This window comes from Canis lupus, chromosome 11 (genome assembly GCF_003254725.2).
Source record: "Canis lupus dingo isolate Sandy chromosome 11, ASM325472v2, whole genome shotgun sequence".
Taxonomy (NCBI): domain Eukaryota; kingdom Metazoa; phylum Chordata; class Mammalia; order Carnivora; family Canidae; genus Canis; species Canis lupus.
The window spans coordinates 55536528-55558634 of NC_064253.1; the positions used below are offsets into that span (position 1 = coordinate 55536528).

Below are 22107 nucleotides of genomic sequence, written 5' to 3' on the forward strand. Positions count from 1 at the left end.
GTCACATTCAAGCACATCGTGTCTGAGTCTGGGTCTCCCCCCAGTACAACGATTTAAGGCCTTCATTTCTGTATCCCTGAGGATCAGCTAAGGATGCGGCACACAGTAGGGCCTCAGGAAGTACATGTGGAATGAAGAATTCTGTTTGTGAATGAGAGAGAGGCTCAGCAAGCCTCTACACCTTTGATACAAAGTCTTGAGACTCGGTAGTCCCATTTTGTCATAGACACACAGGTTCCGCATCCACACTAACCCCTGAAAACCAACAGCCACCTGTTGGAGGCAAGACACCTGACCCTAACCACCAAGGGTCAGCTTACCTGATTCATGCTCTGCCTCGAAGCGCAGTTGGTAGCTCACTTCTTGGGAATTTGACAAACGAGGGTTTTGGTGCACAGGCTGGAGTCCGTGATTTCACGTAACGGGACCGTTGCCGTCTTGAACACAGCTCAGCCCATTGTTACGTTGCGCTCTGGTTTCCCATACCCCTGCCTGCCCTGCCTGCCTGCCTGATCCCAAAGCTCAAACCCCTTACAAAGCAGCTTCGCTTCCAGCTACCAGCAGGGACGCCATCAGAGAACCACAGCAGAGTGCCCCCTGCCTAGGGCAGAGCTCACACCACCCTGGCTGGGGCCCCCCTGCAGCTGGGGAGAAGCAGGGGAGCGTGCTTGGGAGTTCTTCACAGCCCGCTGGTGGTGGGGCCTGCTCTCTTTCTCCCACCGCCCACCCTCCCCGATTCCTGCCTCGCTGGGATTTTACTGTGCAGCCTCCCAGTTTCTTTCTTTTCTTTTCTTTTCTTTTCTTTTCTTTTTCTTTTCTTTTCTTTTCTTTTCTTTTCTTTTCTTTCTTTTCTTTTCTTTCTTTCTTTTCTTTTCTTTCTTTTCTTTTCTTTTCTTTCTTTTCTTTTCTTTTCTTTTCTTTTCTTTCTTTTCTTTCTTTTCTTTCTTCCTTTTCTTTTCTTTTCTTTCTTTCTTTTCTTTTCTCTTTTCTTTTCTTTCTTTTTTTTTTAAAGACTATTTATTTATTCACAAGAGACACAGAGAGAGAGGCAGAGACACAGGCAGAGGGAAAAGCAGACTCCATGCAGGGAGCCCAACGTAGGACTCGATCCCAGGACTCCAGGATCACGCCCTGGGCCAAAGGCAGGCACTCATCCGCTGAGCCACCCAGGCATCCCAGCCTCCCAGTTTCTTGACCTAAACCCAACTCTCAACCCTCAAATCCGCACTCTCATTGGTGCCAGGCTGAACTCCCCAATGCATACACTTCTCTTGAACCTAATACCCATGGACACCCCAGGTGCAAGGTCAGACTTCTCACCAAAGAACTGAGCTCTCTGCTCTCTGCCTCCCCTGGCTCCATCCACCTGCTTCCCTCCCCGAGCCCTCGAACCCTCGCCAGGCATAGGTAAGCCAGGTCCTAACAGTGCTGTGTCCTTTCTTACCTGGAGCCTCCCTCCATCCCTGTCTTCTGAAACTCTCCTCATTCTTTAAGGCCCAACTTCTTGGAGACTTTCATTCCTGCTTCTGCCCTGGAGATTTTACAGTACAATAACCTACATTTTATTTTTAATACATAAATATTCTGTGTTCGTTACTGGAAAAACTGCAATTGTGGATGAACGAAAAAAGATAAAACAATCACCTTTAATACCAACACCCAGGGAAAAGCACTATGGAGGTGCTGCTCTTTCTCAAGTACCTTTTTCAGGTCCTGGGAGGGTCAGTGATTGCCTACGTATACAATAGGCAGGTCCAGATATTTTTCTGGGTTTGTTTAGCACGTCATGGATATATTATTTCCTCCAGTGAAAATCACTGCCATTTTTTTCCTGCTTCCCTCCCAAGTAAATCCTTTTGGGTTTTGTTTTTCCTCCCTTCAGTCTAAAGAAGCAAAAGTTGAACCCATAAACGCACCTCCAACTCCATCCCCTCCTTCTGACGACACAGAACTTTCGGGTGAGCCCGTACCCGAGGGGACTGCGGAAACTGTCAACTTGAGCGTCAGCCTGCATAGCATCCCAGAGCAAGGCAAGTCCCTGTTGCGCCTCCATACACGATGGTCTTCTGTGAAGCGATTGCTGTGTGCCCAGCCTGGGGGATGTATGCCACATGGAACATCTCATTTAACCTTCCCCTCGGCCCTTCGAGGAAGGAATTGTAACCATCCTCGTTTTATAGACAAGATGGGGAAATCAAGTCATAGAGAGAAGGGAGGTCACCTAGCTGAGGCTCTTTGGCTTGTAAATGGCAGAGTTGCATTTGAACTTGGATACTTGAACTTTTAACCCCTAGACTCTGGAAAGGCCCAAGTTCCAACAGAAAAGCTTACAGGAAAAAAAAAAAAAAAAAAAGAAAAGGTTGCAGGAATTGTTGCTCTTTATTAAATACCTACTGTGTGCCAAGTGTTCACATACTCCATCTATAATCTTGGAAGTACGTCTCCCGGTTGGTTTTATTGGCCAGTATTTTATGGGTGGAAAACCTGATACTTGAAAAGGTAAGTGACATGCCCACGGTCACAGCTCATGCCCATGCTCAGACGGCTAGTGAGTAGTGGGACTGACCCAGCGTCCAGGCCTGATTCCAGAATCCCCATCCTTTCCAGCTTCAGCCGCAAACTCCTGACTCTCAGAGAATAGGATCAGGTCATCTAAGCTCCTACGTGGCACACGTGAGACACTGGTGGCCAGAGAGGGGCAGGCACCCAGCAGGTCAGTGGCAGGCCCTGGGGGAGTGCTGGTCTCCTGGCTCCCCATCCAGGGCTCTTGCTCCTGACCCTTGTCATCTGCAGTGTGCAGAGAACACTGGTCAAAACCCAGAATCTGATGTGATCCCCTAGGCGGCTGCCTGACATGTACCCAAGGCCTGAGATTTCTGTCCTATATCAAAGGGGCAGCTGCTTCAGGCTGAGGTTACTGCTTGTGCCAGAGCACCAACATGCAGGGCAAAAAAAAACAAGGGCAAATGCCCACTCAGACTGCCTGTAGGAAAGATTGGTTGGGCAAATTGTATTTCATTTTTATGTTAAGCTCCGATATTGGTGATGCAGAGGATTGAATGACCCAGGGACAGGTTTGTGGTATACTCCACAAAAAAAGTGGATTTCAACACTGCATGTATGCTGTAACCCTCATTTTGAATATATTTTTATATCTATTTATGTATAGGCATGTAGAGCAGTGTGTGTGCGTGTGTGTGTTAGAGTAATAGACAACAAAATGTTATAAGTAGTTATCTGGGTGGTAGGATTGTGGGTGGTTTTCCTTTCTTCTGTGTTTGACAAGCCTTCTGCAATCATACGCCTCATTCTTCTTTTTACTGCTACCATCAGTAAATGCAGGTTATTTTAACATCTAAAGTGGGAAGTCTCTGGGTGAGAGAAGGTATACAGTACTGAATAGGAAAAAATTTGTATGGTAATTTAATAAAGTCATAATAACAACCGCGGAGTCAGGGTGTTGCCGTGGAAGACCTGGGACGGAGCAGACGGTTTGGGCAGCAGCTCTACTCAGCCACCTATTTGCTCTTAAGGCCTGGCACACGTTGCTTAACATTTCCAAGCTTCAGATTCTTTAACTGCCCCCTGGGAGTGTTCACAGTCCCCACCTCCCAGGTAGTTTAGAGGATTGGACCCAGCCAGGGATGTGGAATTGGTTTACGAATGGGGAATGCTGTTCTCCTGAGTGGAATTAGGATCTCTAAGGAGGGGCAAGGAGCCAGCAAGGGCTGCAGGCGGAGTAAGGGCCTCTCCTTAGGCTGGGGGTGGGGAGTGGGGGTGCGTGTGAGTGCAAAGGAGGTGGGAGCCAATGCAGACTGGGACGCAGATCTAAGCACCTCTCTCCTCTGTTCCCTGGAATCAGCCAGATTCCTTTACAGGCAGAGAAGAGGCCAAATGGAAACAACAGAGCTTGCTGTTCTTTTGAGTAGACAGCCCAGATAGTGAGGAGAAAGGGGCCCGAACCCTGAGCCCTGTGCCCGTCTAGGCAAAGCTACCTAGGAGTTTTAATCCAAACTTTCCTGAGACTGTCTTGGCCCAGGGCACCCCCACCCCCACCCCACACCTCCAACTTAACATCCTCCAAGGAGTGGGGATTCAGGGCATTGGGGTCTGGCCTGCTGCTTGCACAGCACCCCCTGGTGGCCAGATCTGGGAGGACGAGAGAGAAGAGAGAGAAGAGAAGATGCGGGTGGGCCATAGCTCAGCACCTCCCCCCGCCCACACTGTTCTCACCAGGGGACATGCCTAGCACAGCACACGTGGATGTGGGAACAGGCCGACCTGGCTTCGAGGCCCCTTCCAGTCACTAACTTTCTGTGGGACCTGTTTGTCTTCAGCAAAATGGGGTTAATCATCATAAAGTGTTAATGTGCACACCAGAGCAGCACAGACATGCTATGGGGTGATAGTGGGCAGATGGAAAACGTGGGATTCCTGTCCGGGCTCTGCTCCCCCAGCTGTCAGGTGGTGGAAGGTCCTTGCAGGTAAGACAGATGGGCTAGTGGGAGGATCAAATGAGGCACCTCATGGGACATGCTTAGCCTGGGGCCCAGCCCATGACAGGCATACATTCATATTAGTATAATTTCTTCTTCTTCTTCTTTCTTCTTCTTCTTCTTCTTCTTCTTCTTCTTCTTCTTCTTCTTCTTCTTCTTCTTCTTTTTGCTTTAGGAATCTACTTGTTTTTTAAATTGCAAAAGAGATATGTACTTGTGGTAACAGTTCAATCAATGCAGACAGAGTCCTATGAACCCTCCAAAATTTTCTTTCCTATCTGGAGGAAACCAGTATTAAGCAGTGTGGTTTAGCCAACCTTGTGTGGTTTATCTGCACACACACATACGTATCTATATGTTACATATGTTATTTAATAACTGTATTAGTTATATAATGAAGGTTATATATATATATAATAATGATAAAACATGTATATTCATATAGTCTTTTTCACTTAACACACATAGAACCACACTGACAATGAGCATTTATCAATCGCTAACTATATTTATTGCTAACTGTATTGAGGGGCTGTCCTCAGTGCTTTTTTTGTATTAACTTATTTAATCCTCGTAGCACATAATCTTCCAAGCAACCTTGTGAAATAGTAATTGTTGCTCCTGACTCATAGACGAGGAACTTGAGGCCCAGGTTGAATGACTTGCCACAGATCACGTTCCTAGGAAGTGGCAAAGCAGGGTTCCCACCCCACAGTTGGTGCCAGCATCTGTGATTAAAGGACAGGGTAATAATCCCCCTCAACATCTGTTTTTCTGCAACTTGTTTTTTTCTCCTCTTAATCCTATATTACGGACATCTTTTCAAGTTAATAGGTAAAGAGGTGCTTCATTGCTTTTTCAGGATTACAAAATGCAGTTGTTAATTCCAGAATGCCTGCTTCCATAGGGTCTGGTGAAGTCCTGAATGACACACTGGAGGAAGTTCATACTGTGGACGGTGCCCCCATTACAGATGTTGGCTCGGGGGATGGGGCCTTCATTCATGTCACTGAGGAGGTGAGTGAATGGTAGATTTCATTTGCTGAGTCAGTAGTAAATTGGTTGCTTATTTCAGGCTTGGTGGTGACTTGTATTGGCACAATAAAGAATCAAGAGGGTTTTAGTTGTTGGTACGGATGAGGGGAGACCCAGGGCCCAGGAGGCTCTCCAGGGATGCCCCAGGACAGGGAGAGGAGATGCGGCATGAGCCAGTCCTCATACCTGCCTGGAAATGAGTCCTGGGTCCTCATTGTGGTACCCACCTCCCTCCTGCTCATTTGTGAAGATTACACAGCCTTTTCCTTTGGAGCTCCTTGAAGACAGAATCAGATGGATTGCATATGTGTCCACTCCATTGTCGTGTAATTGGCTTTTATACCCACAAAGCCAATTTTTTAAAATGCTAGACACAGTGAGGTGTGAAATTGAAGCAAATGTATTTTTTGCACAACAACCTGTGCTAAAAACTCACAGGTTCGGGTGTTTCTTTCTGCTATCCTGGGATGAAACGCGGACACCTCTCATTCTCTCCCAGTCACGATCTGATAATAACCTATTTTCACAGCTATTTCCAAAGTCCAGTCCAGCATAATATCCCTTTGTCTCCCAATTCAAAAGAACACATATCCAGCTCACAAATGGTTTGCAGTGGGGAGGAAGGAGGAGAAAATCTCAGCACACAGATGATTCTCTCTCCAAAGGAATTCTTTACCTTTCCCTATATAGCCCTGAGGCAGCTGGTGGCTGGAGGCAGGTCGGGGGCTAACTCTGATAGAACCACAAGAGATCCTAACTCTGGGAAACAAAGGGTTGCAGAAGGAGAGGTGGGTGGGTGGGGGGATGGGGTAACTGGGTGACCGCACTGAGGAGGACATTTGATGGGATGAGCACTGGGTGTTATGCTATATGTTTGCAAATTGAATTTAAATTTAAAAAAACCAAACAAACTGATTTCCTTTCTTGTCTCATAGCACGTGCCACACAGGTGGTCTGGTTGCTTTTTCTAGCATGTGGAAGTGTACTTAATTATACAATGAATTAATTGTTCTTAATTGTACTTTATTGTAAAGCCCTTTGGGACTTCAGCTAAATTTGAGGCAGAAAGAGTCTCATTTGAAAATCTGTGACGTCATCTTTTCTTTCTTTTTTGGGGAAGGACAATAATTCTGCAAGGATTTATATCGTAGGAAAAAGGATTCTGTGGTCAGATACATTTGGGAGATACTCCACTTTCTATCCTCCTTTTTATAGACTCCTTGTAAGTCCTGCAGCAAGGAAATCTAACTTTGGTCAGCTTAATGGTTTTAGTATCCAAAAGAACTACGTTTTGCAAAACAGAACAAAATAAAACAGAACAACCCTCCAAATTTAAAAGAAAAAAAAAAAGAAACGTTTGGAAACTGAGAGAAAACTGAGATAGTTGGATCACACTAGCACCCAAAACTGCTATTTCCATTTCTTGCATCTGCTGTGTAACCTCCAGAGAAGGTTCTGCATTTCCCAAGGAAACTGAGTCCCAGGCAGAGAAGGATCACGGGGTTCGGTCTGGAGAAGGCTGAGGAGGACAAGATTGTTGTCTGCACATCTCTGAAGCACCGTCAGGGGCAAAAGCATTCGACTTGTCCTTACGGCTTCTGGAGCGGCACCTAGGGCAGGTCACAGGGAGACAGATGTGTCTAGATAGAAGCGTCTGGAGCTGGAGCAGGCTAACTCAGGAGACAGGGATGGCCTGGCCACTGGGCATGTGCAAACAGATGCTTGGACTCAAACAGGAGATACAGTTGCCTCACGGTCTTTCCTGTCCCTGGGATTCTGTGATTCTGGGACTGTCTTGGGGCTGGGGTGAAGTCATAGATAAGAAAATTGCTTCGAGAGAAGGAAGCTACAGGAATGCAAGCTGATAGAGGGAGGGCTGTGGGCAGTCTGTTCTCTCCAGCCACAGGCACATGGATCAGAGCCATAGGCCCCCTGACATGGTGCCTCAAGATGCTTTTGTTTCAGGCTGTGCATACTGAAGAAGGTTTGGCAGCCACAGAGGCCACCGGGGAGGCTGAGGTGCCCACCAGCACTGCCGGGGAAGCGGAGGCCAGCAGTATGCCCACCAGGGGGCCAGCTCTCTCCTTGTCCACTGAAGATATGGGGGAAAGGGTCACTCTGGTAAGTAGCTCAGAGAACTTGCTGTTTCTGGGGGATGGTGGGCATCAGAGGTGGGGGCAGTCACTGGTCTTCCTTATCAGTCTGCAGAATGCAGAGTGATAGCCTTGTGGGATCAAGTCTGTGTAGACCCCGATTTGGAGGCTGAGGGGTCTGTTGACTCATTCAGCTGTTTGTGGAGTGATGTGTTATGTGGGGCATGGGTAGATAGGATAGACCAATTCCTGGGGACAGAGCCATAAGAGATGCAATAGGAAAAGCACTGAAAGGGGCCCAGAACCCAACCCAAAAGATCAGGGGCCCTGGATGCCTTCCTGAGGATAGGATGCTGCTGAAGGTGAGGCTATGGGGACGCTGAGAAGGAAGCTGGCAGGTGAGAGTGAGACAGGTGTTCCAGGAGGCGGGCTAGCAGGAGCAGAGACCTGGAGGCATCAATGGGAACGTGCAGAGGGTCGAATGTGAACAAGAGGAGGCAGGCAATGTGGCTGGAGAGGCCCCCGAGACCCTGAGAGCCGCGAGTGGGAGCTGGAGTGTGTTCAGAAGTGGACTAGTGGACTAGTCAAAGTAGGTCTCAGAAAGTGGAGAAAGGCTGGGAGAAGCAAGCCTGGAGGCCGGGGCTGGGATCGGAGGCTGTGTCGTGGTCCAGGCAAGGGGTGGTATCGGCTCGCTCTGGGTTTGGTCAGTGCTTTCATATTCTTCCCAGAGTCTCAGTGAATAAAGGCCTGGAAGGCGGCTGGTGGATCTGCCACTATGACTGTTGGTGGCCTCGGGAAGGGCAGGGTTAGGGGTGCGGGAGGGGTGGAAGGAGAGCGAGGTGAGGAGGAGGTCAGTGATGCCAGCCAACTCCTCTTAATGAGGGAGAAGGCTGTGTGTTGCGGGTCCCTGGATTTTGCCCTGGTGCCACGACTGGGGCGTCGGTGAAAGCCCCACTCCCAGGAGCAGTGGAAGGAAGACGGAAGGGATGAGGGTGGGTGGCAGCGAGGATGGTAGGGAGGAGCGGGGTGAACCACGCAGGTGGCACGCTGGCCAGGGGCTCACACCTTGCATGGTGTGCGAGACGTGGGTTTCCGCATGGGTGCTGTGTTCACGGTGCTGCGCAAGATGAGGTCTTGGATGTGCAAGTGCTTTGAAGGCGAGGAAGCCACAGGGTGCAGATGCCCAAGGGACCCTGGCTGTCTGCTGGCTCCAGCCACACGGACCACAGTGGACCGCTGACAGGCCCCTCTCAATGTCTTCCTGTTCAGAGTGTAGATGCTGAAGAAGGCTCGGGAGCCACAGCAGCTGGGGAGGCCGAGGTGCCTGATGGCACCGCCAACGAAACAGAGGCCGACAGTGTGCCCACAGAGGGAGCGACCCTCTCCGTGGCCGTCCAGGACCCTGGGACAGGGGTTACCCTGGTAAGGAGTGCAAAGTGCCTCGGGGTTGAGGTCACAGCTGGAGCAGGTCCTGGCCTTCTTAGAGGACCAGTCTTCATTCTGTTCAGCACATCCAAAGGAGCCTGAGTGGGGCGCTTCTCTGGAGTGGAGTTGGCCAAGGCCTGGGCAGGCGTGTGGTCGAGCCCTATTTCTGGGCACAAGCGTGAGCTGTGAGAGGGCAGAGGAAGGGCAGAGTCAAGGGCAGGGCCAAACTCCCTCAGCCCTCTCCTTAGGCGACATGGAGACAGTCAGGGTTCCCAGCTCATGAAGGTGGGACGCAGATATTCTAAGACACTTAGTGGGTCTGTCCCTATGATGTGATTATAGTGGGAGTCCTGCAAGTTCTTCAGACTCAGACTCAGCCCTGGACTCCTCATGTCCACTCCTCCTGTGTTCCCACCTCAACGATAGGGACCATCACCCCCTAGTCGGCCAATCCAGAATTCTCTTCCCTCTTCCTTACTCTCCATATCCTGTTAAGCATCAAGTCTTATTGATTTTTCTACCTAAATCCGTTATAGACCTGCCTCCTTCTACCCTTCCCAGCCCCAGACTGTGGGACTGAGACGACTAAGGCCCCACCTCACCTCCATCCTCTCCCCCAACTCTCCCTGGGGTGGGGGCAACCCTCTGTATGGAGCTTCCCATCGCCCTCACTCCAGACCCTGCTCCCCCATGTGGCCACAAGGCCTTGCAGGGTCTGGCCTGGCCAGCCTTGGTGACCACTTCTTAGGCCACTGTCTCCCTGGCTCTCGGTGCTCCCACTTCACTGACCTTCCTGCAGTTTCTTGACTGTGCTTCTCTGCTTAGGATCTTCCCATACCCTCTCCTCTCTACCTAGAACCTTTTCCTTCCTCTGCCCTGCCTTGAATCCTGGCTTATCCTTCAGAGTTCAGCTCAAGCACCACTTTGTCAAGGAAGTACCATCCCAGGGGCGTCTGGGTGGTTCAGTGAGTTGTGTCTGCCTCTCAATTTTGGCTCAGGTCATGATCTCAGGGTCATGATATGGAGCCCTGTATTGGGCTCCAGGCTCCACAGGGAGTCCACTTGAGATTCTCTCTTTCCCTCTCTTGCTGCCACTCTCCCCTCCCCCTAGTGCTCATTTTCTCTCTCTCTCTCTCCCCACCCCCTTCCAAAATAAATAAATAAATCTTAAAAAAAAAAAAGGAAGTACCATCTTAGACTGTGAATCTTCTCATCAGACATGTTTGTGGTACTCAAACCTCTCTTTGGAAGGCCTCATGATAATTGTAGTTAATAATAACCTTTTTTTAAAAGATTTTATTTAGGGCAGCCTGGGTGGCTCAGCGGTTTAGCGCCGCCTTCAGCCCAGGCGCGATCCTGGAGACCCGGGATGGGTTTTTTTTTAAAAAAAGATTTTATTTATTTATTCATGAGAGAGACAGAGACACAGGCAGAGGGAGAAGCAGGCTCCACGTAGGGGGCCCAGTGTGGGACTTGATCCCAGGACCCCAGGATCACGACTTGAGCCAAAGGCAGATGCTCAACCACTGGGCCACCCAAGCATCCAGGTAATAATAATCTTAATAAATAGTTCATTTCTGGCTCCCTCCACACTGTAAGCTCTAATAGGACAGGGATTATATATATATCATGTTCATTGTCTTCCTCCCTGCAAATAAATGGTGGGTACTCGGTGGATATTTGCTGGATGAATGACTGGAGGTGTCATCTGGCTGTCACATATGAACAGCCCTGGCCTTTAAGAACGTTCCATACGTTTGCTCCCAGCCTTTCCCCTTTGGTCCATGAGGCGAACTTCGCAGTGGGGACCCGCTGACAGAGCTCTCCAGGCCACTTGCAAGTCGCGTGGGTTATTTTAATTAACAAAGCGGCTGCCTCCACCTTCTCCTCCTCCTTTTCCCCTCCTCCTCCTTTCTTCTTCTCTTTCACCCCCCATCTCTTTCCCCTCACTCCTCATCCTTCCCTCCCCCACTTGTTGAAAGGCAAAGCCCTAGTCACAGCGTGAGAAAACTAGGGCCTGAGTCCTGACTCGTAGAGGCCAGCGGAGCCGCCGGGGTGCAGGGCTGCCTGGGCGGTGGTGAGCGCTGGGCCCGAGCATGTGCAGGCTTAGGCCAAAGCGGCGGTGAGCGCGGGGGAGCCTGGGGGCGGCCTGCTGACCTGAGAGGTGCCCCAGCCTGGGTCTCCAGGGCCTGTGGGCCAAGGCGGGCCTCGCAGGAGCAAAGCTACGGCCCTGTTACTTGTCTGCCTTGGCCCGGCTGCTGACCCAGGGGTGTGGAAGGAGCGGCCCGTTCTCATGCCTCTTCCCTTTCAGGGTGCAGTCGCTGAAGGAATGTTCACAGCATCAGCAGCCACGACGGAAGTGCCCGGCAGCACGTCTGAGGAGGAGGAGGCTCGCCAGGTCCCCACGGGTGGCCTGGTTCCCCTCCCACCCACAGCGGCCCCCGAGCAAGCGGGCGAGCCCGTAAGCATCTCCTGGCCTCCCCTGTGCCTGGGGGGGGGGGGGGGAGTCAGCGTGCCTTGCGGGGGGGGGGGTGTCAGCGTGCCTTGCAGGGGGGGGCGGTGTCAGCGTGCCGAGGCAGGAGCAGTGCCTGGCCTTCCAGAGGCCAGGGCAGCCCTCAGCTTGGCCAGGGCGCGGACGTGGGTCGGGGCCACCCGAGGGAGGCGGGGGGGGGGGGGGGCGTGGAAGGAGCGTGACAGGGCAGGTCAGGGAGTCAGGCCCAGCCCTGTTCCTCCCAACTTCGCCCAAGAATTTTCTCGGCGGGCTGCCAGGTTGGAAGGGGTGGCGGGGCAGAAGGGAGGGGAGGGAGCGCCCCACCGCCGGAGGAGACGCATGGTCGAGGGGGTTGCGAGTCCCTGCTCCTGTGATGCGGCGAGGACAGTTGAAGGTCAGCAAGTCTCGTGAAACCGGGACCGGCGCCCTAGGAACCACTGTCACCCACACCCCCAGCAGCGATGCCGCACATGGCGTCCCCCGGGAGGGGAGGTGATTCCTCTTGCTGGTTTTGCTCTTCAGGGGCCTGGTGATGAGGGAGAGCTGGCAGCAGCTGTGACCGCGGAGCCCCTTCCCACGGCTGAGGCTGAGGCGCCAGAGGTGGGCGGCAGCCTCCCGGAGCGGCCCCCGCTGCCCGTACCCACAGTGGCCTCTGAAAGAGGGGTCACTCCGGTAAGTGGCGTAGAGGCATGAAGATGAGATGCGGCCCGTCTTCCACAGGAGGGAAAGAAGGGCCAGAGTCCTAGGAGGGACTTGCTTAGAGGTGGGTTTCATCGTGGTTCATTAAGTTCCAGATTTGGGCCTTTGAGGGGCATCCAACCTGGGAACGCCCAGGAAGCTGCAGTTTGCAGAGGAAATGCAAGGGCGAAAAAAATCTAGGGCACCCGGCTTCTTGTCCCAATTGTCCTCGAATTCAAATGAAAACTTTATAATGGGCAAAGCTGGGCAAAGATGCAAAGACCCCATCTCAGATGTCACGAGAGTCCCATCCCGAACGTGAGGAAGCTCCTAATACTCAGGACTCGGGGGTGAATGTGGGTGACCACCACGTCCCTTCCTCCATGAGTTTCTCTGATTCTTTTTGTTTGTTTGTTTGTTTGTTATTTAGTTTCTCTGATTCTGGGCTGTACCTGTGTGACCTCACCCAAACCCTCTCTTTCCTTTGGGGCTCAGGTGGTCCTCTTTCTAGGAGGGTGGCTGTGAGGTCAAGTCAGAGGTCCCGCAGTCTGGGAATGTTTGGAAAGCTCTGTACACATGCCTGGGGTTGTCACCACATAAGGCCTGTAACTTTGTGTTTGGGAACTAAGAACCCCAGAGCTGTTCTCTGCATGGGCAGGTGTGAATCTGAATGAAGCTGCTCTGGGCATGTGAATATTTGTAAGGGACAGTCTGGTGACCAGATCGGGCAAGTCAGCTTCCTAAGTAACATCGGGTCACCTGCGCTTTCAAAGCCTTGACTCAGGCTGGAGGCACATGGCCCATGTGACCCACCACAGCACTGCAGGGCTAACCTGCGAGGGCTGTGGGACCACATGTCCAAGAATACTCTGGAGCCAGAGCGCCCATGGCCTGAGGACCTCTGCTAGTGGCCCAGGGGTCATCAAGCGCCACTTACTGCCTCTTTCTGTAAAGTCTGTCCATTCATTCATTGATTTACTCACTGGCTGAGCACAGTACCTCAGGGCCTCAGTTCAGACTCTTGGAGATGGAGATGATAATGACCTGGCTCCTGTCCCCAAGGAATTCGCAGTTGAGGAGCAGGAAATCAGCTGTTTGTATTGACATCTATTAAGCACTCTATGTCCGAGTTTATCTGACCCCATGCATACGACTGCAAACTGAAAGGGCCCCAGTTTGCTGGTGAGGGTCGTGGGACCTCCGGAATCCTGCCTGCTGTTGCATGCCTCGAAGAAGCAGAGCTGGCTTTTGAACCGAGGCATGCTGGCCAGCAGAGCTTATGCCCCTGAGCACCCCTGAGAGTGTGGTGCAGTGGAAAGGTGCCAGACTGGGAGCCAGGGTGCCAGGGTTCCTTGCAGGGGCGCCACTGGTGTGTGATGTGTCCATCAGTGTCGATGTTGCCATCCATAAACAGAGGGAGGTTTTTAACAAAAGCTCTGGTTTTTAACTCTGCGCACATTAGAGACACCAGGGCACTTAAACCACCGCAGGTGTCTGAGTGCATTGCCAGACCAATCGAGGAGCCCCTTGCTCTGGGGTTCAGGCTCCCGGGAGATTCTACTGGACAGCTCAGTGGAACCCACCCAGCTGGCAGTGACCCGTGTGGCCCCGGCTCACACGTTGTGACTGCCTTGACCAGGTTCCCCTGCTCTTCTGCTCCTCACTCTAAGGGCCGTGGAAAACAGCAAGACCACATCTCCCCATGGTGACACCACATCAGATACAGCCGTATTGCCTGGCCATGCACCTTTATGTGGAGCCAGTTCTCCTTTTTCTCTTTCAAAAACCTTTTGTGATAGAAATTCTAAAAATTCACAAGACAATTTAGAGTACTACAATAAGCCCCCCACGTACCCATGACTCAGTGTGAACACATAACCAACTCGCCACCGGGCTTCATCTGTTCCACCTCATCTGGCCATCTTTTTGGAGCAGAGATGAAGGCTGGAGGTGAGGGCTGGAGTATTTTAAAACAAATCCCAAATGTCGCATTATTTAACTGATAAATACTTTAATGCATATTGTGAATAGGTTGATCTGGAACTTTTTTTCCTCCTTGGCCGCAATGCCACCCGTCAGTGGTCATTACTATCAATATCAATGTTGTTATCCATCTAACAATGGTTCTTTCAAAATATCTGATACCCTAGTTGCTTAAAAAATGCCTTATTACAATTACTTTGAATCTGGATCTAGACACGTTCTATATATGATGTTTGGGCTGATGTTTCTTAAGTCTCTTGGGGTCTATGATTGTTTCTTAGCTTCCTTTTTCTTTTTTGTCATTGATTTCTTGGAGAAACTGAGTCAGTTGTCCCTTGATCCTTTGTATTTTCCACTTCGAGAAGTTGGTGCTGAAGGCCTGGTGAGACCAGTCATGTTGGTGGCAGTGTTGATGGGTTTACTACTTCTGGGAAGGGCTTTGCAAGCACGTATTAACAGCCATGAAACTACTTAGTGTTAACGTGGAAACTTTTGTTCTGGGAATTAATCCTAAAGGGGATAGTCTGCTATGTAAAAAGGCTTTGTTGTATATAAATTTGCTAATCTCCATATTACCCATAATAGAAAAAAATGGACACAGTTTAACTAGACAAAAAAGGGGGTCAATTGGATAAAGGCTATTCAAATGATGGAATATTATGCAGCTATTAAAATTATACTTACCAGGAATATTTAATGGTGTAGGAAATATAACATAACGCACGATGAAAACTGGTTCTAAACTTGAGTACATTGTGTGGCATTAACTGTCGATATTTATTTGTTGATAAAAAGGGCTTTATTTTTCCTTTCCGCTTCTCCTCTCCAAGTGGGTGTTCCTGTCACTCTGAAAGCATTTCCTGAACACCCACCAAAGGCCAGGCGCTGGGGCCTAGAGGGGATTCGGGTACTATGCCTGCCCTCCAGGAGCCCACGGTCCCAGGGAGGCAGGCCTATAAGCAATAAAGGCTCTGGACAGGCTACAGGGCTGGTGGGAGGAGAGGGGCGGCCAGAACCTGCCTCAGAGGGTGGCATATTGGGCCTGGTTACCCTGCTCTGGCGGGACCTGGACTGGGGCGGTGGGGGGACCCTAGCTGACAGAATGGGGAGGATCCCTACGGCCTCCTTCCCTCCATCATACCCATCCACCCTATGTGTGAGATGCAGAAAGAAAGGGCTCCTGAGCCCAGGGTGACAAGTGCCCCTTGGGCTGGCTCATGAGGAACAAAGCCTTCTTTACCCCTGTGTAAGCCTCCTCTTAAAGATGATCAGTTTCTACAAAGGGGGGACAGTGGCAGAGGAGGGGTGCCCAGCGCTCTGCTGACCATTCTGTCCTCTTTAGGGTGAAGCTGGGGAGGGGCTTTTTGGCCACCCTGAACCTGCCAGGCCTACTGGACCCACGGTGAGACCCCCTATCTGGGCTCAGCACACACACAGTGTGCAGGGGTTGGGGCTGCTGAGAAATAGGCACAGGCTCAGATTCAGGGTGCCTTCCAGTGAGATGTCAGGGCCTTTACCTCTGTCAGAACCCTCAGGGAACTCAGGGGCAGAGTGTGTTTATATCCTATTTATATCCTGGGCCCTGAATGGCCCACATGTCTCTCCACCACATCCTGAACGACTTGTCACCGTGCCCCAGGACTGTTCCTCCTTCAGGATGCTCTGTCTCTGGGAGCAGCGCCCCATCTTCCTGGATACCAAGGCAAATCAGGAAACATCTTCCAGTGGCCCTATGCCTCCCACGCCCCATCCAGTTTGTCTCCAAGCCCCGAGGCTAGCTGGTGCCTCAGACAGTGGCAGCAGCACCCCCATCCCCACCTTCCCTCTCCCACTCACATGTACACACCACCGCCACCCTTCTCAATCCAGACCTAACCTCCAGCCCAGCCCCTCCCTGGGGCCTCTGAGCATATGCTCCATGCATGTTCCATGACTGAACTGAGCCTTACCTGGTTCTTATGTTCAGGAATTAAGTACTAGAAAGGTATTTTTAAGAGATTCCCTTTTGTCCTTTGGAGGAATTTGATGGCATTCAATAAGTATGCACTGAGTGCCTTCTTGGTACCAGATCTTGTGCTAAGATACTGGGCATTCAGAGGTATCTGAATGCCCAGTTCAGGATAGGCCAACCCTGGAGGGGACCAACCCTGGAGGGGACCTAGCCAAGAGGGGCCCACAGACATACACACAACTGAGCTTCAAGTCAGGTGGTCCTACCCCCAAATCGAGACCTCAGCGGAGATTGGTGAGGAACACAGAGTAGGGAGAGATGAATTCCACCTCTACCTGGAAATGGGGTGGGAGGGCTTCATGGAGGTGGGGGCCGTGGAACTAGGCCTTGAAGGATGAGTAACAGTTTGAAAGGCAAGAAGGGAGGCTGAGAAGATGTGAAAGAGCACCGTATGTTTGAGGATTGGCTGGCTGTTGGCTGTGCAAAGGGAGGTGATGGGGAGGAGAGTGGGAGAAGAGACCAGAAGGGCAGTGGCAGCAGCAGTGATAGGGCTACAAGGGAAGACTTTTGGTGACCTAGCTGTCCTTAGGGAGTGGCAGGTGAAACCAAGCGGTGGGAATTTCTTCTTTCTCCAGGTGGAAACTGAGGCCGAGGGCTCCGGCCTGGGCTGGGGCTCCGAAATTGGGTTTGGCTCTGGGGACTTGGTACGCAGTGAAGAGCTGTTAAGGGTAAGTGTGAGAATGGGACATCCTGGGATCTGGGACCGCCTTCTCAGAAATCCGGAGGATTTCCCCTCCACATGTGTCTATATTTGGCATTTTCCACTTTGATCAGTTTTGTTTTGTTTTAAATGAATATGAGCCTTGTATATAGTTTATATTCGGGACCTCTGCTTTGCCACTTGCCCCTTTTACCTGGCATCCAGCGCTGTTCCATGGTCACATATCCCCATGACCCTCACCTCTTATTGGCTTTGCCTCCATCCCCTCTACCCATTATGGAGAATTACTGGCCTCTTCTCTGGGTAGTATTTCACACTTTGGCTTCCAGATCCTTCTTGAAATCCTCCTTACCCCAAGGCAACCCCTACTACCTCTTCAACTGCTCCTTCTTCCCCTTTGCTCTTGCTCCCTCAGCCTCCTGCCCAAGGCAGGGCCCCCACTAGTTTCTGGTTCCTGGCGATCACCTCCCTTCTCCAACTCCAGCTGGTGGCTTTGTGCTGGGGCCCCCAACCTTGCCTTCAGCCCTTTCCCTGAGCCCCTGTGCTGAATCTTCACCTAGAAGACTCCACCCAGTTGCCCCTCTGTCCCCTCCTCAGGCTAGGACAGGAAGGATTCTGGACTTAACTGGATAAGTGAAATGGGAGTCACATGGATCTTTCTGACTGGTAGGATCCACCAACCCAGCTGGAGGCTAAAGAGACTAGTACACTGCAGGATGGTTTTTTTATTTTTTATTTTTTTTATTTTAAGATTTTATTTATTCACGAGAGACCCAGAGAGAGCAGAGACACAGGGAGAGGGAGAAGCAGGCTCCATGCGGGGAGCCCAGTGCGGGACTGGATCCCAGGGCCCCAGGGTCATGCCTTGAGCCAAAGGCAGATGCTCAACCGCTGAGCCACCCAGGTGCCCCTACAGGAAGAATTTTAATAAGAGTTAGCAACAGGCAGTTTTTGACTGCTCTGTCAGGTAATCAGAAAACTAAATTAGCCAGGACACCTCTGAAAATTCTAACTGATTGTGGATTTTTATTCTATAGCTATATCTAGGGAGAAAACATGATATGATAGGCTCAGAAAGACCTGGGTTCAAGTCCCAGCTTTTCTAATAATTAGCTGTGAGTGTGTAAGCCCAGACCAAGTCACATTGTCTCACTGAGCCTCAGTTTCCCCCATCGGCTAAGTGGGAACACCAGTCTCTACTTGCAGTATTATTGTGAGGAACAGAGAGAATGAAGGGAACATATATGCTTAGTATATTTTATCCCCTACCCTGCTTTTTCTTAACAGAGTATCTTTTTTTTTTTTAAGGGTCCCCCAGGTCCCCCGGGCCCTCCTGGCTCACCTGGGATTCCAGGAAAACCAGGAACTGATGTTTTCATGGGACCCCCTGGATCGCCTGGAGAGGATGGAGCTGCTGGTGAACCTGGGCCCCCGGTGAGCTTCTGGGGTCATCTCTCCCTCTCCTTGGCCATGAGGCTTCCTCTAGACCCCAGACTCCAGCACGAAGGCTCATAACAGAGAGTGAGCAGCTAGCTAATGTTTGTAAACAAAAATCCTCAGCTGAGTCATTGCTGAGACTCATAAGAAGCAGAAGCCAAGAAACATACCATCCTACACACTGCTTTGCTGCTTTGTCTTAGGATAGGAGATACAGACTCATGTGGAATCTTGGAATCATAGGACATCGAAGTGCTGGGCCGGGAGCAGGAGGTCCTCAGAGACCATCTAGGCCGACCCTGCCCCCAGGTCCCCACAAACCCAGAGAGGAAGATACCACCCAGAGAGTGAGGGACACTCATCCACAGGTACATGGTCAGCAGTGGCCATGCTGGGGCCAGGGACCAGCATTTCCACCCTAGACTGACACAAGGCTCCTGGACCCATTGACCTCACCTGATTGGTCCTCCCAGCCATGGCCTCCTTCTCCAGGAAGGGTTCATAGTGATTCTTATCAGAGATGTTGTGGGCTGATTGTCACTGATATTCTCAGGGCCCCGAGGGACAGCCTGGACCTGATGGAGCCTCCGGCCTTCCTGGGATGAAGGGAGAGAAGGTACAGACAGGGTGGGAGGGGTCCAAGCACATGGGGGCCGCCAGACCCACGCTGCCTCTCTCTGACCTCTAGGCCTGAGACCTCTAGACCTCCTTGCCTCTTAGGTGAATGACCCTTTCTAATCTAATTAGGAGGGGTCCTAATCCCCTCGCTGCTGGATGTCCCCGTCCTGGGGCTCTTGATGCCCAAACCTGAGCTCAGCATCTCCAGCTTCCATGAATGGCGCTGCCACCTAGCCAGTCATGAGGACTCAAAGGCAGTATCTTCTCTGAGCCCTCCTTCCTCTCCCTTTCCTGCTGTACCAGGACTGGTACACCTGTTGCCAGGACTGACTGGTGCACCTGCCATCCACATCTCTTGCCTCTTTCCTCCCTCATCTGATGTTCATCTCTCCTCACCCACACGGTGGCTTCAGGCGTCTTGCCAGTGTCGCGTTCTCCGCACCCACAATCCAGCTTCCACCCACCTGCCCCACCCGTCCACCCTCCCGTAGCAGGCTTTCTCTGGTCTTTGCTGAGAAGGTATCAAGCCTCGCTGCTGCCTGTAGGATGAAACACAGACGGCGCCCAGACCTTCCATCCCAGCTCTGTCTCCTCCCGTCTCCTTCATGTAGCCTCTGGATCAGCCAGCAGCCCTGCTGCAGTGCTGTGGGCATACTCTTCCTGGATGGCCCCCTGGCCTTTGCACATGCTTTCTCTCCATCTTGGGTGACTTTCCCCTTCCTTGTCCTCCAAGGGCCAGTTCAGATATATCCTCCGAGAAGCCCTTTCAGACTCCCTATGAGCAGAAAGCAGCCCTCCTTCCTGTACTTCTTGTTAACACAGTATTTGTTCTGCTGGGACCCCTCCCAGCTGGTGATAGCTTACCGGTGAGCTCCCCCGATCGACCCCTACCCTGACAAATAGCACTCACACTGTCTGTGCGTCCTTAGGATCTGGTTCAGGCCTCCATTAGTGTTTGATCAGCAAATCTGCTGTTCCCTTCACTCTTCATTCTCTGTAAGCCTGTCTTCTGTCTGCGTGCGTGGGGGCGGGGTTCCTGCCCCTGCAGTCTTCCCAGCCTCTTTGATGAGATAAGCCACATCCCTCAAAGGAGAGCAATAAAGATAAGGTAAACCTCCTTGCAATGATGCAGTCATGAGTTTTACTGGGGTTCAGAGCGAGGATGATCTGTCCTGGCTGAGATAAGGAGCAAGGCCTTCTGTGTACTCCACCGCATGAAGTCGTGGAAAATGTGAACTCCCTAGACGCCACCATCTTCCCTGAACTGAATTTCCAGTTTCCGTCAGCTCTCAAGTGTGTTTATTTTAATTGAAATAGTAACTTGATTTTCGTGGAAAGCTCATTTCTCAGAAAAGGAAGAAAGCAACTAGTTGTCAAGCTTTATGGACCTCATTTTACATGTACTGAGTATTTCATAAAAAATTCGATTTTGCAGGAAACATCATAGACCTACACTGTTCTTCCCTGTTCTTCTTACCAGCTCTCCTCTACCCGCCCCCACACACCCCTTCCATGCTTCTCTGGTATTTAAAAATACCCATGCCCACATCCGCACGCTGACACTGGGCGGGTGCACTCTGCAGCAGCTCAGGGGAGCAGCCTTGCACAGGGCAGCAGGCTCACCAGGATAATTGTTGGAGATAAATTACATTTTTCTCTCCCAAATTTGCTATGAGTACTAATTTATTGCACGATGTTCATACGATGCTTTCTGGCCAAGTAAAAGGAGACTGTAGAAGGACTTGGAAATTTGCATCTAGAAAACTCAAAGGAAACCTTGCAGATGACATTTACCTAAAAAAAATTTTCTTAAAAGCCAAAACTAAACCAAGGAGCTGTGGTATGGATATAAAATAACAGAAACATGCTAAAGAAAATGAGTAATCTCCAGGGCGTAACACAACATGAGATCCGATGATACATTTGATCCTTGACTCCCCTCCGCGATACTGTTCTTCAGTTTGCACAACTCCGGTGACAAGGGACTCATTTCCTGCCAGGCAGTGCCTTCCACAGTTGCGTGGACACTTGTAGGAGGAGTTCTTCAGGCTGCGCAGAAAGCAGCCTCTCTTCTCACTTGCAGGGAGTAGAGACCAGTCTGGACAATTATCTAAAGGGGACTTTTTTCCCAAAGAATAAGGTCCAGCTTATTTGGCAAGAAGAAGAATATTATCATATATAGTCATTATTTTCAAATGTGAGGTTGTCATCATAATGTGAATGGTCATTAAGAATTTATGAAACAGATTATTTTATGTTGTGTTCGATGATAGGCATACTCCTTAATTTATTTCCCCAAATTAACATGAGCAGCCCCTCTGAGGTCTTTGGCCCATGAAGGAAACAGGCAAGGAGTAGGCTGCTTTCTCAGCTACCAAGTGCTTCTGGAAAGGATGCTGCAAGGACTTGCTGGAGACGAATCTCTGTAAAATTCCTTTCTTCTTTTTGCCCAGCACACGGTAGCCATCCAGATCTTCACATGTGTAGCATTTACGATCATCACTCTTTCGCTTTCTTTTACAATCTGAGTCACTCAGTGTATTCTTTGGTGTCAAAAGGTGCTGGAACACCCAGGCAGGAAAGAGTTTGTGTTTTGAAGTTTTCTTCCGTGCCCAGAATTGCTGAGGAGCATTGAACTCCCAGTTAACAGGCTTTGAGTGATCTCACCGAGCTGCCAAAATGTCATTGCTGGACCTCGCATAGCAGATTTTGTCTTGCCCATGAGATGAGGAGAGATGCAAGTAAATCATCATCAGCTTCCCTTTTTCTACTGAAACCCAGTTGTTCTTGGAGCAGTTCTCTAAATCTGACACTCTGCTGGGGGAGCCACGCTTAACAAGGTTCCAGTCGTGGTTTGGAGCTGGTAACAGCTTATTTCGGTTAAACATTCCAATATTGGCCCGATTTCCTACTTCAGATCTTCTTTAACCATCAGATATGTTTGGTACAAAATCAGGATTATGGGTCTCCGTAAAACCAAACAGACCATGGTCAATTGTAACTAACAAGTTGCAAGTTATCAGTATAACAAACTGCATGACCACCACTGACAGACGTGCCCAAGGTCTCAGATACCACCACAAGAAAAAAAATTGATACAGTTATTAGGTTTTTTGATGTTCCTGTATGTTGAAGTCTCATAATGTCCTTAGCAAATCCCATTACCGTAATGAGTGGAA

The 22107-nt window shown here is 50.5% G+C and overlaps 1 protein-coding gene and 1 long non-coding RNA gene across 4 annotated transcripts in view; one reads left to right on the top strand and one right to left on the bottom strand.

The window, feature by feature from the left end:
• COL15A1 (collagen type XV alpha 1 chain) overlaps positions 1-22107 on the top strand; it is a 105442-nt gene that overhangs the window by 44743 nt on the left and 38592 nt on the right. For all 3 annotated transcript variants that reach the window (XM_049116304.1, XM_049116305.1, XM_049116306.1), the window contains 10 exons: positions 1883-2030; positions 5404-5513; positions 7497-7652; positions 8894-9046; positions 11361-11510; positions 12063-12212; positions 15544-15603; positions 16788-16880; positions 18182-18307; positions 18864-18926. In XM_049116304.1, coding sequence (XP_048972261.1) covers positions 1883-2030; positions 5404-5513; positions 7497-7652; positions 8894-9046; positions 11361-11510; positions 12063-12212; positions 15544-15603; positions 16788-16880; positions 18182-18307; positions 18864-18926 — 1209 coding nt within the window. The remainder of the gene's footprint in view (positions 1-1882; positions 2031-5403; positions 5514-7496; positions 7653-8893; positions 9047-11360; positions 11511-12062; positions 12213-15543; positions 15604-16787; positions 16881-18181; positions 18308-18863; positions 18927-22107) is intronic.
• On the bottom strand, positions 17599-19991 carry LOC112650587 (uncharacterized). The gene is made up of 4 exons (XR_007414093.1): positions 19839-19991; positions 18767-18906; positions 18216-18406; positions 17599-17783 (listed from the first exon to the last, which is right to left on the bottom strand). It is a non-coding gene; the product is annotated as an uncharacterized LOC112650587 (long non-coding RNA).